General features: G+C 56.7%; 2 protein-coding genes across 2 annotated transcripts; both read right to left on the bottom strand.

Moving 5' to 3' along the window:
* Positions 1-5,541: 5,541 nt before the first annotated feature.
* On the bottom strand, positions 5,542-9,381 carry LOC133357413 (ras-related protein Rab-20-like). Its single transcript, XM_061575338.1, has 2 exons — positions 8,776-9,381; positions 5,542-6,885 (listed from the first exon to the last, which is right to left on the bottom strand). Exons 1-2 carry the CDS (start codon positions 8,948-8,950, stop codon positions 6,335-6,337), a joined length of 726 nt encoding a protein of 241 aa, XP_061431322.1. The 5' UTR covers positions 8,951-9,381; the 3' UTR covers positions 5,542-6,334.
* An 8,422-nt stretch (positions 9,382-17,803) lies between these two features.
* Positions 17,804-18,303, bottom strand: LOC133357421 (potassium voltage-gated channel subfamily E member 4-like). Its single transcript, XM_061575348.1, is given in 3 exon segments — positions 17,804-18,077; positions 18,079-18,260; positions 18,262-18,303. Coding segments are annotated over 3 exon segments (498 nt in total).
* Positions 18,304-18,724: the final 421 nt, after the last annotated feature.

The following is an 18,724-nucleotide window of genomic DNA, read 5'->3' as shown; positions in this document are numbered from 1 at the left end:
ACACACCGATGGAGAGAAACACACCGACGGAGAGAAACACACCGAAGGAGAGAAACACACAGGCGGAGAGAAACACACCGATGGAGAGAAACACACAGGCGGAGAGAAACACACCGATGGAGAGAAACACACAGGCGGAGAGAAACACACAGGCGGAGAGAAACACACAGGCGGAGAGAAACACAGGCGGGGAGAAACACACCGACGGAGAGAAACACACCGACGGAGAGAAACACACAGGCGAGAGAAACACACCGACGGAGAGAAACACACAGGGGGAGAGAAACACACAGGCGGAGAGAAACACACAGACGGAGAGAAACACACCGACGGAGAGAAACACACCGATGGAGAGAAACACACAGGTGGAGAGAAACACACAGGTGGAGAGAAACACACAGGTGGAGAGAAACACACAGGGGGAGAGAAACACACAGGTGGAGAGAAACACACAGGTGGAGAGAAACACACAGACGGAGAGAAACACACAGACGGAGAGAAACACACAGGTGGAGAGAAACACACAGGTGGAGAGAAACACACAGACGGAGAGAAACACACCGACGGAGAGAAACACACAGGCGAGAGAAACACACAGATGGAGAGAAACACCGATGGAGAGAAACACACAGGTGGAGAGAAACACACAGGTGGAGAGAAACACACAGGTGGAGAGAAACACACAGGGGGAGAGAAACACACAGGTGGAGAGAAACACACAGGTGGAGAGAAACACACAGGTGGAGAGAAACACACAGGGGGAGAGAAACACACAGGGGGAGAGAAACACACAGGTGGAGAGAAACACACAGACGGAGAGAAACACACAGACGGAGAGAAACACACCGACGGAGAGAAACACACAGGCGAGAGAAACACACAGACGGAGAGAAACACACCGATGGAGAGAAACACACAGGTGGAGAGAAACACACAGGTGGAGAGAAACACACAGGTGGAGAGAAACACACAGGGGGAGAGAAACACACAGGTGGAGAGAAACACACAGGTGGAGAGAAACACACAGGTGGAGAGAAACACACAGGGGGAGAGAAACACACAGGTGGAGAGAAACACACAGGTGGAGAGAAACACACAGGTGGAGAGAAACACACAGGGGGAGAGAAACACACAGGTGGAGAGAAACACACAGGTGGAGAGAAACACACAGGGGGAGAGAAACACACAGGTGGAGAGAAACACACAGGTGGAGAGAAACACACAGGTGGAGAGAAACACACAGGGGGAGAGAAACACACAGGGGGAGAGAAACACACAGGGGGAGAGAAACACACAGGTGGAGAGAAACACACAGACGGAGAGAAACACACAGACGGAGAGAAACACACCGACGGAGAGAAACACACAGGCTAGAGAAACACACAGGTGGAGAGAAACACACAGGGGGAGAGAAACACACAGGGGGAGAGAAACACACAGACGGAGAGAAACACACAGACGGAGAGAAACACACCGACGGAGAGAAACACACAGGCGAGAGAAACACACAGGCGAGAGAAACACACAGACGATCCCGAATGAGGAGTGACGTGGAACGCAAAGCCTTTCCAAGTCGCGAGCCTTTCCCAGGCGAGGGTGCTGCCAATCGGGCACTTTCTTCTTCCGTATGGCGGATGCAGATGCAGAGCAACAGCTACAGATGGTCAAGCCAGATAACCGCCGAAGGAGCAAGCGGAGTTGTGTATCATCGCTGATGTCTCCTCTGTATTTGTGGATCGGGCATTGGGTTGTTATAAGTTGTATGGACTGTTCTGGATGATCACAGTCGCCTAATACTCGAGTTTTTAATTTTCCATTCGTGCATCAGGTTTTCGCATCTGCAGCCATGGTTTGTGCGGATGCGATTTAGGGTGAACCATGAGCTTCGTGGAAGATTAAATCCAGGGATCTTCTGCGTTGGGACTTTCACAACAAGGAGTTATTTTGAACTCCACTCAACTCCTCCAGCTTCATGGGGGTTGAATTTGCATTCAGGTGAAGTGAAAGGTCTTTGCGTGACTTCAAGCGATAACGAGGGACGTTGTTGAGGTCCCAGTGAATGAAAAGGCGACTGGTTTCCTCGACTCGCAGGACTTCCTGGAGGGTTGCAGCGTTGGCGGCGGATGGGTGGAGGGCGAGCAGCGTGTTGGAGTCGACTTGAGGGTTCCGCTGATGCACCGCGTCGTGTGTGTGATCCCGTTTGAGTCGTTTGCGGGTAATTTATCAGCAGTGTGATGCCTTGACCAATAGCAGTTCCACTGTGTATGTGGGTTTAGCTCTGGAAGAAAGCCGGAGAACGCAGAGGAAGCTCACGCAGAATGGGGGGAGAGAAGACAAACTCCACACTGACACTCCCACACACTTCACACTGACACTCCCACACACTTCACACTCCCACACACTCCACACTCCCACACACTCACACACACTCCTCACTGACACTCACACACACTCCCACACACTCACACACACTTCACACTCACACACTCCCACACACTCACACACACTCCCCACACACTCCACACACTCCCCACACACTCTGACACTCCACACTGACACTCCCACACACTTCACACTCCCACACACTCACACACACTCCTCACTGACACTCACACACACTCCCCACACACTCACACACACTCCCACACACTCACACACACTCACACACACTCACACACTCCACACTGACACTCCCACACACTCACACACACTCCTCACTGAAACACACTCACACACTCACACACACTCCACACTGACACTCCCACACACTTCACACTCCCACACACTCACACACTTCACACTCCCACACACACACTCCTCACTGACACTCTCACACACTCCCACACACTCCCACACACTCACACACACTCCTCACTGACACTCACACACACTCCCACACACTCACACACACTCCACACTGACACTCCCACACACTCCACACTGACACTCCCACACACTTCACACTCCCACACACTCCCACACACTCCTCACTGACACTCCCACACACTTCACACTCCCACACACTCCCACACACTCCACACTTCCACACACTCCTCATTGACACTCACACACACTCCACACACACTCACGCACTCACACACACTCACGCACTCCTCACTGACACTCACACACACTCCACACTCCCACACACTCCCACACACTCCACACTCCCACACACTCACACACACTCCTCACTGACACTCACACACACTCCCACACACTCACACACACACTCACACACTCCACACTGACACTCCCACACACTCACACACACTCACACACACTCACACACTCCACACTGACACTCCCACACACTCACACACACACTCACACACTCCACACTGACACTCCCACACACTCCACACACTCCTCACTGACACTCCCACACACTCCACACACTCCTCACTGACACTCACACACACTCCCACACACTCACACACACTCCTCACTGACACTCACACACACTCCCACACCCTCACACACACACTCACACACTTCACACTGACACTCCCACACACTCCACACACTCCTCACTGACACTCACACACACTCCCACACACTCACACACACTCCTCACTGACACTCACACACACTCCCACACACTCACACACACTCCTCACTGACACTCACACACACTCCCACACTCCACACTGACACTCCCACACACTCACACACTCACACACACCCACACACTCCCCACACACTCACACACTCCACGCAGAAAGGCTCCCGAGGCGGGAATCAAACCCATGCGAGGCAACGAGCATCGTCACCACTGCGCCGCCTTTCCCCGTGCTCCCCTAGGGTTCACAATCAGACTGCCGGTATCTTTATTTATACTGCAGGAGGAATCCGATGAGATATAAAGCTCTTTTTCACAGATGTCCAGTGTTTGGAAGAGCGAGCTGATGAGAGGCGCTGGTGGGGGGGGGGGGTGCGGAGCGGTCGGTTTGTGAGGTGACCGAGGGAGGGGACAGGGGTGGGGGTCACGGGGGTCAGGGAGGTCACGGGGGGTCACGGGGGTCAGGGAGGTCACGGGGGTCAGGGAGGTCAGGGAGGGCGGTGATGCGCCACTCCTCCCCTGCCCGCCCAGCCGCGTCGCTGTCGAACCGGAATTTCCCGCCGCTGCTGCTGCAGCTGCAGCTGGAGCTGCTGCAGTAGCAGCTGCAGCTGGAGCCGGTTGTGCCGGTCGTGGTGCGAAACTGACCGCAGACAATGGACACGTTCGCTCCCGCGCCTGCGGGGGAAGGGGGGAGCGGTGGTGCAGTGGTTAGCGCTGCGTTGTTCGATTCCCGCTCTCGACCAACCTTTCTTTCGTGTGGCTGAGGTCGATGCAGATCAACAACTAAACTTTCACATTCTGGTGGTCAGGCCCAGATTGAGTTTATCGCTTTGATGTCTCCTTCATATTCGTGGATCTCGACCAATAACAGTGGCGAATATTTGGACCAGTCCTGGGCCCCCCTTAAACGAGTATCTGATGTGATGTGTAAACATAAACACTGGGCGTGGTGATGGTTGTCCACCCCCTCGTGTGCTCTGCCAGCCTTCAGAAGTGCTTGCTAACAGCACTTGCCCCAACAGTCTGTACAGGTTATACGGGGGATCTTTGTCTATATACCAGGGGGTGGAGTGATCGTGCAGCAGTGAGTACACTACACCATGAACCGATCGATTTCAGTTGGATTCCCGGCCACGGCTCTCACATCGGTGGTGAATGGGGCGGCTTCATGCCAGTCGACAGACCACCAAATCACTCCGCACCCGGCACACCACGTCCAGTATAGAGCAGCATCTCTATGGCTGTGACTGCTCGTCACCGGTCAACTCCAGTTCACCAGCGGCGGCCATCCAAGTCCCGGCGGCGAGTGCGCCCCAAAACCCCTCCCCCTACACTCCTCCTGAACCAACCCGCATGGACCAGCGTGGTGAAGTATGGTCAAACAGCCCCCCTACGATGACACGGCGTGGGGAGGCCTTCATCCAGCAGCGGATTGACAAGGGGGCTGTACGGATCGTTGTGAGTGCTGTTGCGTGTGCTGTGATCAGGAGGTGTGAGTGAATTTTCAGTGTCTGGGCTGCACCACGGCTCATCGTCAGGCTGTACTTTACTGAGTGGAGCAAGGGGGTAACGCACATCAGAATAACGCGCAGGGGACAATCGTTATGTAGGATAAATCTTTGTGAGTTGGTGGACTGAACACACAACACACACACCACGCACACACATAGAATATATACAGACAAATACATTCACCCGACACACACCATACCAATCACAAACATACATCCAATATACATACACCCAACCCCCACCCAACCCCCACCCAACACATGCGTGATAATGACAAAGACACGCAGAGCTTACAGACACCAATCACAAATACACCCAACATACACCCAGCAAAGACAACGATGCCCTCATAGCCTTAACAGGCTTTTGGGGCAAGTGCTGTTGGCGAGCACCTATGCAGGCCGACACGGCACACGAAGGGTGGGTGGGTGGCTTTCCAAGAGACAGGACGACTCGGAAAGAGAGAGTGAGAATAAACTTTTTATTTCACCAGATAAGCTCTTTTTCAGAAGCGACCTGGTACAAAAATTATAACTCTACAAAGTGTTTTATCATGTGGAAATGTATAGCAGCAAAATACTCTAAACACATGTCTTTAAATATGGAGGGAAAAGCCGGAGGACTCGGAGAAAAATCCATGCGACCACGGGGAGAAAGACGCGCAAACTCCAAATATACAGCAGGCGTCAGGGTCAGGATCGCACCCACGACCTTCCGCATATCAGGCGAGGTAGTTAACAGACATCAGGAGGAGGAACCAGAGACGAGATGCGGGAAGGCAGCAATAGCAACACGGTGGCGAGGAGTCGGCGCCACTCGACTTGCATCCACCACTCCGCGTCATCGCCGTGACTGCCCCAGGGCCACCCCTGCCCTGGCGAGGCCCCTCACGGTCTCGTCTGCGGTACTGTGGCCTGGCGGCTCGGCTTAGTAAGGTGGGTGGGTGGCTCACATCAATCGGAAGGTTGGAAGTTCAAATCTTGGTTGGGGGGTTGACTCGGCCCATCATCACCGCAGCAGGATGGATAAAAATCAGTACCACATAGTGGGAAAGTCAACAACAGTTGTCCTATGGATAGACTCATCCCCGCCGTAGCAATGTGGAATTTCCCCCACTGGCAAGGGCTCCGCAGGGCCATTCACAGGAGATGGTCACCGATGCCTCAGTGCTGCTAGTTGGAGAAGGAAATCACTCTGCTTCTTGTTGTCGTATCCACATTGCACCGTACCATTGCACCAGTCCACCACCGCCGCCGCCGCTCAGGAGCAGGCGCAGGGTGCGCCCCGCCGGCCCCGGCACTTCTCCACATCGTCCAGGGGAACCGTGCCGCACCAATCCCGGCGTCGCGGCGCCAGCATCTCGAAGACTCCCTCAAACGCCTCGTCCACGCCGCGCCCGCTCTTGGCGCTCGCCTCGAAGCAGGCTCGCTCGACCGCGGGCGGTGACCGCCGAGCACCGGCAGCACCGGCGCTCCCCGCCACGGTGTCGCGGTAGCGAAGGACGCGGCCGTAGAAATCGCGAGCCTCCTCCGCGCTCACTTGCCGCAGACGACGGCGCTCCTCCTCCGGCGCCAGCGCTCCGGGGCTCCCGTCGCTCTGCAGGGTCAGGGACGGCGGCGGCGGCGGCGGCAGAAGGTCGGCCTTGTTGCCGACGAGAGCGAAGATGCAGCCGGCGTCGGCAGAGTCGGTGAGGCCAAGGAAGCGCTCCTCGAGCGCGGCGAAGGTGGCGCGGCTCGTCACGTCGTACACCAGCAGCACCGCGCGCGCCCCGCGGCAGAACATGGAGCCCAGTCCGTGGAACCGCTCCTTGCCTGCGAGGTCGCAGTGGGAGCGCGGTCGGGATGAGGTCACAATGGGGGTAGAGTGGGGGCAGAGCGGGGGCAGATCGGGGTCAGGGCGGGGTCAGGGCGGGGTCAGGGCAGGGTCACGGCGGGGTCAGGGCGGGGTCAGGGCAGGGTCACGGCGGGGAGCAGGAGGTGCAGGTTCAGCGAGGTTCTGGAGATCACACTGCACAGGCCCTGGGTGTGTCCATGCAGAACAGCGGGAGAATAAAGTCCACACAGAGAGGGAGTCGGGAACAAACCCCAGGCGATTGTTGCGCAACAGGCAGTTGTTTTGCCCGCCTCTCCTTCTCTCCGACACTCGGCCAAACACGCACTGCACTGTGTCCACTCACCGTGCTCGCTGCCCCGGGCCCGTGACGTGGCGGCAGCCGAGCAAAACTGAAACCCGCTGATCCCTCTGTCTGGGCCACAGAGGCTGCTGCTGCTGCTGCCGGTGGGGGTGGAAGTGGGAGGGAGGGGGTTGCAGTCGCAGCAGCGGCAGGAATGCCGGACTGGGGTCAGTCCTCGCAATGCGAGGAATCTCACGCAGAGGTGCAATCGGCCCTGCCCCCCTCGCCCGTGGCCGTCCAAAAATAAACAAAATAAATTCAAATCCAAACGAGCTTCTGGGAGGTGGTCGTCTCATCTCACCCCTGCCGGCCGTTTTCTTAAAGAGGTTAAAATTCCACATTCCCATGGCGGTGGAGAGTCTCTGCATAGGAAAGCCATTGCTGACTTCCCACAGGGTTCTCAACCCTGGGAGGACGGGGTCGTCAGCCTTTGAGCGGAATTGAAACTCGTGCATAGGCATGCCTTTCTTCAGAGCCACACACCATATATACTCGGATGTGTGGCTCCGAGACAAATCTCGGCTCAAGCCGCTTGGCGCCCGGGTGGCCGGTGGTGCAGAGGTCAGAGGACGAATCCAGGTTTTGGCCACTGCCCGTCATTAAACCGGATTCTCAAGTATAGCAACACATTGATGGTGTCAGCCTGGTTACCAGTGACTCGCATCGAGACCCATGGACCCACATAGAGACCCATGGACCCACATAGAGACCCATGGACCCACATAGAGACCCATGGACCCACATAGAGACCCATGGACCCACATAGAGACCCATGGACCCACATAGAGACCCACAGACCCACAAAGAGACCTTTCGACTCATCGAGACCCATACGCGCACACAGAGGAGGCCCATAGGCTTACATTGAGACATATCGACACAATGACTTGAGTTATTATTGCACCGGGTTCTCAAGTGTGGTCACGAGCTGATTATCCCAGCCCACTCACCGATGACTCACCACATTACATTGGGGTCCGCATTTCATTTGGCTCTGAGAATTAACATATCAGGGTTGACTCACACGACGGAGCGGGTGGGAAAGAACTGCCCCATACTGTGGGACAGAGACCACTGAGAAGAGATCTCGAAGGTAGCTCTATGACATATTTTTCTGCGGGCCGTTCTCTAACATGACGCAACGCTGACAGCACAATCAGAATCCTATTGGGGGAGGGGAGGGAAACTCCACCGGCAGACCGAGGAGGAGGAGACGCTCCTCAAAGACAAAGATCCCCCGTATCGCCTGAACAGACTGTGGGGGCAAGTGCTGTTCGCAAGCACGAGGGGGTGGGTGGCCAGCCCCACGCGAAGCCGCCATTGTCTCTCCAGTGGCGATGTTTGTTACACACCGCACTAGGGACTCATTTGAGGATGAGCCGACGTAGGGGAGGACCAGGACCGGTTCAGATAATCATCAATGGTGTTGGCCGTGAGCGGGAATCGAACTCGGTTCGCGGGTTCGTAGCGCTAACCACTACGCTCCCCGTCCCCCCACCCACCGGTGCCCCCACCGCAGGTGACGCACCTGCCGTGTCCCACAGGGCCACCGTGTGCCCGGCCCACTCCCGCATGACGAAGGTGCCCCCCACGGTGCTGACGGTGTCCTCGAAGCGGCGCTCCGTGTAGCGCCGCAGCAGCGACGTCTTCCCCACGCTGACGTCTCCCAGGAGGACCACCTTGAAGTCGGGCCGGTTGCACATCGCCGAGAAGTGCCCTCCGAGTGGCAGCTGTGGGCGAGCGACGGAGGATGACGAAGAGGGCACCGCCTCGGCCCCGGGACCCTGCCTCGGCTGAGCCCGACTCACCCCGAGGAGAGCGCGAACTCACGACCCAACCCGCGACTCACCCACCCACCCTCGCCCCGCGCCACTCGCCGTTATCCCGTCACCAGCACGCCGACCACAGACGCAGAGTCACCGGACCCGACACGCGCTCCTCACGAGGTCGGCTCTCACTTAGCCCGAGCGGCGGGAGCAGATCTCCAAACCCCTGGTTCAGCGAGAGCTGCCCCGGCTGCCCTGTGACGCACCCCGGTAGACGCCGCACAACGCCCGATGCTCGCCACGTCAATCAACTGGAGGCGAGAAGTGACCCCGCGGGAGTGAACAGCCCCGGCAGCAGGCGACCCTCCTCCTAGGGGTCTCCTCGACACCACCCCCACCACCCCCACCCCGACCCCCACCACCCCAACCACCCCCACCACTAACCCTACCTCCACCACCACGCCCACCACCCCCCCCTCCACCACCCCCACCACCAACCCACCACCACCCCCACCACCACCACCGCCCCCACCAACACCACCCCCACCACCACTCCCACCCCCAACACCCCCACCACCCCCACCCCCACCACCCCTACCACTCCCACCCCGACCCCCACCACCCAAACCACCACCCCAACCACCACCCCCCAACCACCCCCACCACCAACCCTACCTCCACCCCCACCACCACGCCCACCACCACCACCGCCCCCCACCACCAACCCCACCTCCACCACCACCCCCACCACCACCACCGCCCCCACCAACACCACCCCCACCCCCACCACCACTCCCACCACCACCCCCACCACCCCCACCGCTGTGGCGTGCGGGCCAAGGAGTTTGGTGGCAGCAGCGGCGAGAGGAGCGCTCCCGGAGCGGCGGCGTCACCGGCCGAGTGGGCGCGGAGAGGACGGAGAGCGGGGATTGAACAGTAGCTCTTCCGTGCCCTCTTCCGCGTGCCTCAACCACCTATCCGCCCACTAAGCCTCACTCCTATTCACCCCCACCCAGCTCGTACCAACACAGCCGCCAGTCGCCACTTAATGACGGTGACGTCACCACGGTGCTTGTGCCAGGCGAGGTGCACTTTGAGGCCACGTCAAGTGTCAAAAACTCGCTGACAGTTTCAGTTTCATGTATTTGGTATCGCCCTGTGAGCCATTCGGCTCTTGAATCGGGTGCAACTGCAACAAACAAAAAACTAAAACATGAACAAGAAAACATCTTAAAGTGACTATGTGACTATGCGCAAGCAGAAAAATCCAGGAAAAAACTACAAAGTCTTCCAGAAAAAAAGCAGGGTACACCAACGCTGTGCAAAAATCCCAGTGGGATGCAAGTCAAACAACAACAACCACAAGACAACTTAGATTAAAGCCATCATTCTAACTCCGTACTACAACAAACAAACATGGCCAAAACAAAAAACGTTTCTAAATCACCAAAATAAAGCCATAAGCAATGTAACAGTGATCATAGGAACTGTGACCGAAATTTCACAATAAACGACATAACAACATGTACCACCAAACACTGCAGCCATAGCTGGCTGCACGAGTCACTCTCCACAACAGCAGGAGCATCAGTAGGAGTATAAAAATGTTTCAATGCACCTTTAAAGATCAGCACACTAAATCAAAACACAAGATCATACGTTGTAGCGGTCATCCGGAACGAAAACATTTGATTTTAGGCCACTGAATAGCAGTGTCAGCTAGGGGTGTACAACTCCTCTAGAGCGGTTTTGAGTGAAGATCTTATAGGTAGTGATTCAAGTTGCAATTTATTGCCAATTGCATTCCAGACCTTGGGGGGCCTCAATAGCAAAGGCCCTTCCTCCAGGTCTCGGGACAGACCCAGGTGCCATGGGTTAGCTGACTGATATGCACACCAGCTGTATCCCCTACTGTGACAACTTCCTGACTTGTATTCGCCTGGCGCTCCGCTCATTGTTGTGAGCGTCGCTCCTCTGCCCTCCGTTATTGCTGGAGGGCGACTTCCTCCAATTTCCCAGTAGCAGCGTCCTTCACGAGCCTCCTCCACAGAGGTCGATCCTGACACCGCTGGTATCAGTCGTCGGCAAGTTCACTCAGCTCCACATCCTCCCGTACCGCATCAGCGCCATCTCTTCTCCAGCCCATGTCGTGCACGTTGAGGCCCCTCTATGCGGCCAAACAGAAGCTGCTTGGGCATGCGGTGGCTGGGCATGCGGGCTACATGACCCACCAACGCAGCCGTGCCTGCCGGAGGAGCTCACTGATGGGAATGTGTCCAGATATTTTAAGGATTTGTGAGCTCGCACAATTCAGCCTGATTAAGCCCAGGATAGATCGTAGGCATGCCAGCCTGAATGTTTCTAACCGGCGCAGATGTTCCATTAGGGGGGGTCCACATTTCACAAGCATTGGAAGGCACGACCGTGGCCCCACTCCAGCCTCGCCCCTATTCACCGCCACCCAACCTCACCACGACACAATATCACTCGCATTCGGCATCACTCCTAAACCGCCCTTACGCCTATCCTATATCCTATAGTCATTCTGTGGGTTTACTGGTGAGGGCATGGGTTTGCCGGTGGGGTAAAGTGTGGTTTACTCCCAGCGTAGTAGAGTCAGGCAGAAAATACCATTGTGGAGGAGCTCTCCCGGGCTCCCAGTCGAGTGGACGAGGAGGAGGCCCCTCCGCAGCAGTGGCGTGAACAGCCACTGCAGGGCTGCTCCTCTACCAACCCCCACCTCACCGCCTCATTCCCCTCCCCCACCCCGTCTCCCCCCACCCCCACCCCGTCTCCCCCCACCCCCACCCCGTTCTCCCCTCACCCCACCTCGTCTCCCCCACCCCCACCCCGTTCTCCCACCCCCACCCCGTCTCCCCCCCACCCCGTTCTCCCCCACCACCCCACCCCGTTCTCCCCCCACCCCACCCCGTTCTCCCCCACCCCCACCCCGTTCCCCCACACCCCGTTCTCCCCCCCGTTCTCACACCCCCACCCCGTTCTCTCCACCCCACCCCCGTCTCCCCCACCCCCACCCCGTTCCCCCACCCCCACCCCGTCTCCCCCCCCACCCCGTCTCCCCCCACCCCCACCCCGTTCTCCCCACCCCCACCCCGTCTCCCCCACCCCACCCCGTTCTCCCCACCCCGTTCCACCCCCACCCCGTTCTCCCTCCACCCCCACCCCGTTCTCCCCACCCCCACCCGTCTCCCCCCCACCCACCCCGTTCTCCCCCCACCCCCACCCGTTCTCCCCACCCCCACCCCGTCTCCCCCACCCCCACCCCGTCCCCCACCCCCACCCCGTTCTCCCCACCCCCACCCCGTTCTCCCCACCCCCCCCGTTCTCCCCCCACCCACCCCGTTCTCCCCCCACCCCCACCCCGTCCCCCCCACCCACCCGTTCTCCCCCACCCCCACCCGTCTCCCCACCCCCACCCCCGTTCTCCCTCCCCCCCACCCCGTTCCCCCCACCCCCACCCCGTTCTCCCCCCACCCCCACCCGTCTCCTCCCAACCCCACCCCGTTCTCCCCCCACCCCCACCCCGTTCTCCCCCCACCCCCACCCCGTTCTCCCCACCCCCACCCCGTCTCCCCCACCCCCACCCCGTTCCCCCTCCACCCCCACCCCGTTCCCCCCACCCCCACCCCGTTCTCCCCCCACCCCACCCCGTCTCCCCCCCCCCCACCCCGTTCTCCCCCACCCCCACCCCGTCTTCCCCCCACCCCACCCCGTTCTCCCCCCACCCCACCCCGTCTCCTCCCACCCCCACCCCGTTCTCCCCCCACCCCCACCCCGTTCTCCCCCCACCCCCACCCCGTTCTCCCCCCACCCCCACCCCGTCTCCCCCCACCCCCACCACCGTTCTCCCCACCCCCACCCCGTCTCCTCCCACCCCACCCCGTTCTCCCCCCACCCCCACCCCGTTCTCCCCCCACCCCCACCCCCGTCTCCCCCCACCCCCACTCTCACCTGAAGACGGACGCTTGTGTTGCGATCGAAACGTCGTGGTGGATTATTTGTTCTACCCACGTGACTTTACCGAAAGAACCAAAGAGCATGGATTCCTGCGGTCACGAAGGCTTCAAGTGGAGCAGGGACCATCATGCAAACTCCGCGCATCGTCGCAGCGGCGGCTTTTGGCTGACCATCAAACAAAGATGGCCACCGCATCGCGCGCTTTCAGATGCGCTTCTGCCGCCATACCGGGAAGCCACTGCAAGCGATGCACTTTGAAATCTAGATTTTAAACTAATTTCTTTAGAACTGCTTTTGTGCTTAGTTTGTTGTCCTTCCCCCGCACCTCCGATTAGTATGATTGGCTATGTACGGTGTGAAAGAAGTTGAACATACATTGTGGCCGTCTCTTACCGTCACAGCCACGCATACTACGGTATCTTACACCTGCCCTTGGTCACGGTGACATCCGAACATGCAGCCCACATGGGGCCCCGGGGGCAGGTGTCGGGCGAGTCCAACCACACCTCACAGCCACGAAACTGCAACACCTGGCAAGCAGTAGTGGTGGTGGTCACCCATGCCAAGTACTAACCAAGCTCAACCCCCTTTAGTTTTTGAGATCTGATGAGGTCAGGTATATTTAAGGGTGATACCATCTTGGGCGTGAAAGTGGTGCGTTTGTGAATAGACCACAAAAAGGATCCCACGGATGAAACTGCTCGACGCATGCGTTGATACTTTGCGTGCGTTGATACTTCGCATGCGTTGATACTTCGCCTTTGTGCTGTTCGCCTTTTGGCATTCTCTCGTCTAACACCGGCAAGACAAGGCCAGGAAGGAGGCTGTCTCTGGTTGTAGGTCAATCAGTTTCAAGGACAATGCGTACATCACAATCAAATCATTTTTGCTGTTTTACCACAATCGTGTGTGGTTGATGCAGACTTGATGTCTTGTGTTAGGTGTCCGTTTGGTGTTTGAACATCTTAAAATCTGTGTATTCTTGCCGAACAGGGTAAAGCCTATTCTTTTTTTCATTAAGGATAAATATATATTTTAAGTCTACCATACTTTTAATTGTGCCATGTGTTGCTGGTCAATTGGCCACTTCGGCATTTGGGCCTGGGCTCCGCAACGACGATGAAACAAAAAAAGAAAATTGAACCATCGGAAGGAGGACGAGAGAAACCCCTCCGTTGCCTGGTCGAAGAGGAACTTTTGACGAAACTATAACTTCCGTGCTTCTTGCAGTCTTTTACTTTGTGTGCCGTCTGATCGCATTCGATACATTTCCCCCACAATACCGACCTGCCAATTGCCTAACTGTGGTGGAACCATTCAAACTTTCCCATCGTGTCATCTGCCGCACCAAAAGCTCAAACTGGTGACCTCTCGTGCAAGTCCCGCGTGTAGTCCAAGTCCAGGAACTCGATGTAGTAGAAGCCCCCCCCCCCCCGCCAATCTGCATCCCCCGCCCCCCACTCAATGGGAAGAGGCCTCGAGTGATTAACACAAAACCACTCCCCGTTTCGCCCAACCTCACGGATCGACCAACATGGAAACGAACCCCTGAGAAATGGATGAGCCCAGGGTCACATGGCGAAGTGATGCAGGCCCCTAACTGCTCACGGCCGGTTGGTGGAGCAATTCATCTCCTCTGTCTCCCTGCAACCTGGCGTCAGCCTCTGATGTCCACACCCCGCGCGGGGTCCTCACACGGCTCAGTCGACCTCGGGGAGGTCAGGGGACAGATTCTGATGCATCCCTCGCCACCGATAGCCATGGCCGGGAATCGATTCAGATGGCCGGGTTCGTGGTGCGGTGCGCTTCCCCCGTGCCCGCCCCCCTCACATGGATACATCACAGAATGTTATACAGTTGTTTATTTCTTTAACCTCATTTCATATATACAGCAAACACTATGTTGTACATAAATTACTGATAATACTGTACAGCATAATAAACATCCCATGCAATTCCACGATTGTATTAGAACTAACCGCAGATACAAATACTTGGCTGTGAAGTCTTGAATATGGCCATTTACCCTGAACGTTGGTCAAATATATGTACGTCTCAAAATGTAATGTTCGATCCATACTTGTAGTCAACGTGTGGTTTTACAAGCGGCCTGATCGCACGCGCGTTCAGGCGTTCACATTCTGTCCACGAGCACCTGTTACAGACGCAACCTAAACACGCAACAACTCCCCCAGTTATGTACCAAGGCCGTGTGTTTGTTCGTGAGACAGTAGGAGGTATGTTGAATGTATGTTTCATGTTTAATTGGGGGCGGTTGTGTCGCGCTATGAACACGGCAACCCGAGTTTGATTCCCGCTCATGGCCAACACCAGTAACGATTATCTGAAGCGGTCCTGGGCCTCCACTAGGTCGAGTCAGCCTCAAATGAGTACCTGGTTCAGTGTGTAAACATCACCACTGGGAAGACAAAGGCAGTCGGGCGTGGTGCTGGCCACCCACCCCTCGTGTGCCATACCGGCCTTCATAGGTGCTTGCTAACAGCACTTGCCCCAACAGTCTGTCCAGGCTATACGGGGGATCTTTGTCTTTGCAGGAGTTAACTTGCAATAAAACACTGGCGACGTCGCGACTGTGACACCACTAAGAGACATTAAAGCAGCGCTGATGTCACCAGAGGGCACCTGAAAGTCACTTCGAAGTCTTTGTCTCCAGAATCGTCTCCCCTCAAGGATGGCATGGCACGTGGAGGGGGTTGGTGGAACATCTCCGTGCATGCCCGGCCACCTTTGTCTCGCGGCCAGTGGTGGACACACTCCCCGACAGCAGCAGCAGCTGCTGCTCGTTTTAGTCTGAGTCAACATAGGGGGGAGTGGTGAGCACACTGGCCTTGCGATCCAGAGGTCGCCGGTTCGATGTGAAACAATGAGGCGGTGTAGTAAAAGCAGTGGGCTCCACCACAACCGTGCCGTGGGGTAAAGTGTGGGCAACTTCCATCTCTTCTAAGACATCGGGCCAAGCGTGCAAGAGTGGGCAACACACCCTCTAGATCGAGTGGTTCTCTAGAGCTCATTCAAAGTGGAGGCCCATCTGCCAGCAGTGGCTTGAGAAAGTAATTTCAGGACTGCGCCTTTATTGACATTGAGGAGGCCCAAGTCCACTTCAGTACTTAATTGTGACTGGTGTGTTTTTGGCCTGGAATCAAACCGAGATCAGCGGATCCGTAATCACTGCAGAAAGTATTACACAAATACACTGTCGCATATGCAGATACATAAATGCGCGCTCATACACAGAAACGTGGTGCATACATAGCCATGTGCATGGCTGTCATTACACTTGCCTTGAAGTCGAATGGTTATTGGTTTAATATCAGCCTCAGTGGAAAAGTGACAATTTAATCGGCTGTATTAAAAATAAACTTGCATGAGTAGCAACAGAGCACTGCTCTACCATAAAGACCATACACCAGTGATACACATCGGTGGCGAGTGGTGGCACAGTGGTTAGCGCACTGCACTATAACCCTAGCAAGATGACTTCAATTCCCCTCCACGGCTGACATCGGTGGAAAATTACATCCGAGGCGGTATTGGGAACACCCCTTCACCAATCCACACTGATGAGCGTGGTGAAGTATGTCTGGTCAAATACCTCCATGACATACAGGGCGTGGGAGGGCCTTCATCCAGCCATGAGCTAACAAAGCCTAACAATTATTATGAATATACATTTGTTATCAAGTGATTTTGTTTTAAAAATAAGAATTTAAGCTGTGAACATCAGTTTAATTTAGGTAGACAAGCCCATAATACAATCTGCTCACTACTGTGCCACCACTAAACCCCATGTTTATTAAATCAAAACTCACTTCTTGAATTTTGTTGCTGTGCTACGTGGAGGTTTCTGTTCTCTGTCTTGGTTTGTGTTGTAGGAGGCAGCAACATCTTGAGATCATGAACTCAAGGGTATGGGTTCAATTCCAAAACAAGGCACTTGACATTTTGGGCAGGATATTTTTTATATATATAATCAGATGATCGTTGGTCCATCGATTTTGCTGTCCACCCAACAGTAAAATGAACAAAATCATGAAGTCTCTTGCGAGGTCTCTTGCTGGCGGGGTAAAGCGTGGGTACGCCACGTCTTGTAAACAACAGAGGGCAGTGTTGGGATAATTTCCCGTGCAGTGGCGATTTGAAGCCATCGGTGTGCGTTGGCATCGGCGTCATGCCCAAGCAAGTTTCAGCATTATCTGAGCAACAGACAAAATGACATGGCCATTGATTCAATATGAACGCACAGTTGGTATTAAACAGTAATTTTAAATTGTTCACGTTCATTTCTATAACCCAAGTCTCTGCAATAGTTACGAGGACCTTGATGATTATATTTGTTTTTACCAACGCAATTACGTTGAACATACCTGATTACATCAGTTCACGTGGAGGTGCTAAAGGTGGATGACCAGTGACCGAGAGCGGCCGTCACCCAGCAGTGGTTTGACCGTGGCTGGGTCTCCCCCATGTCTGAAGACACCGCAGGGATGTGACGCTGCGGCGTCTTCAACATCCACTTCACAGCGGACGACGGCGATGGTTAACACCAACCCCGCGTGGCCTTCCTGATGGGCGCAACATAACGTCGCGTGTGGAAACTGTGGATGGGCAAGGGGCTGGAGGTTAGGAGCTGGGCCCATCACCACAGCTGCCGCCCGGCAGAGCGACGCCGCTCCGTATCTCTCGGCCTGAACGCCGGGCCCTGCGGGCCCCGTGAGCCCCGCGGGCCCCGCGGGCGCCGTGGCCGTCGCCGACGTGGGGTGCGACGGACGTCGCTCGTGCGGGGCACCCTCCCTACACGGCCGCGATGCCCATGCGCCGCTCGGCCAGGCACAGCGGCCGCAGCTTCCCCTCGCCGGTCGGCGCCTCCACGCGGATCTCGGGCACCCCTGACGGCCCCGACGCGGCCGCCGTGACCCTCGAGGAGGCGGAGGCCGAGGAGCCGGAAGAGGAGGCGCTGGGGCAGCGCGCCGGCTCCCCCGTCGTCGTCGCCGCCGACGACGACGGCCTCCCGGCGGCCGCGGCGGCGGCGGGCCGCGCGGGCGCCAGCCACTCGCGCTGCACGTAGGTGGAACGGGTCCTGGGAGCTCAGCGGCTTCTTGGTGCGCAGGTAGCCGAGCAGCACGAGCAGCAGGAAGAAGCCGTAGAAGGAGACGAGGATGAGGATGTAGAGCGTCTTGGGCTGGTTGTCGGTGGCGGAGGTGGCGGTGGCCGATGAGAGGCCCTGCATGTCCGGTGCGGCGCCCGGGCCCGGAGAAGTGTGCCGAGAGGCGCGTTCCGTTCACCGCGTCCATGTCCGCCGGCGCTCGGCTGCAACGCACGGAAAAACGGGTCGTTAGCGTGGAAGGTGGGGTTCAACGAAGTGGCTTATCATGTGGACATTTAGAGCATCCAAATACTCTAAATGCGTGATGTTCATTCTAAATGTGGAGGGAAAAACCAGAGGACCCAGAAAAAATCCACGTGACCACAGGGAGAGACAGAGACAAGCAAACTCCAAATACACAGCAGCAGATGTCAGGGTTGGAATCGAACCCACGATCTCCTGTATACCAGGCGAGGTAGTTAACATCTCCTAGCCACCGTGGCACCCTTGGAGAAAGGGCACTAAATGAATGTCAGCTGGCTCTCACTCCGTGTTAGTGGAGGTTGGGTTCGCACGTTGGGTGCTTGAACTGAGCAGCCGCGAGGGAGAGGCTGCTCCACCTGGCACAC

Source organism: Lethenteron reissneri, chromosome 58 (assembly GCF_015708825.2).
Source record: "Lethenteron reissneri isolate LAM-NWPU_2019-01 chromosome 58, ASM1570882v1, whole genome shotgun sequence".
NCBI classification, from domain to species: Eukaryota; Metazoa; Chordata; class Hyperoartia; order Petromyzontiformes; family Petromyzontidae; genus Lethenteron; species Lethenteron reissneri.
Note: the sequence above shows the minus strand (reverse complement) of the source record. Positions and strands in the feature narration are given on the sequence as shown.

Bases quoted from the DNA above. Each gene is read 5' to 3' on its own strand.
- LOC133357413 (XM_061575338.1), bottom strand. From the start codon at position 8,950: ATGTGCAACCGGCCCGACTTCAAGGTGGTCCTCCTGGGAGACGTCAGC. The intron at 6,886-8,775 runs GTGCGTCACCTG...GCGACCTCGCAG, and splicing joins GGCCCTGTGGGACACGGCAG to GCAAGGAGCGGTTCCACGGA.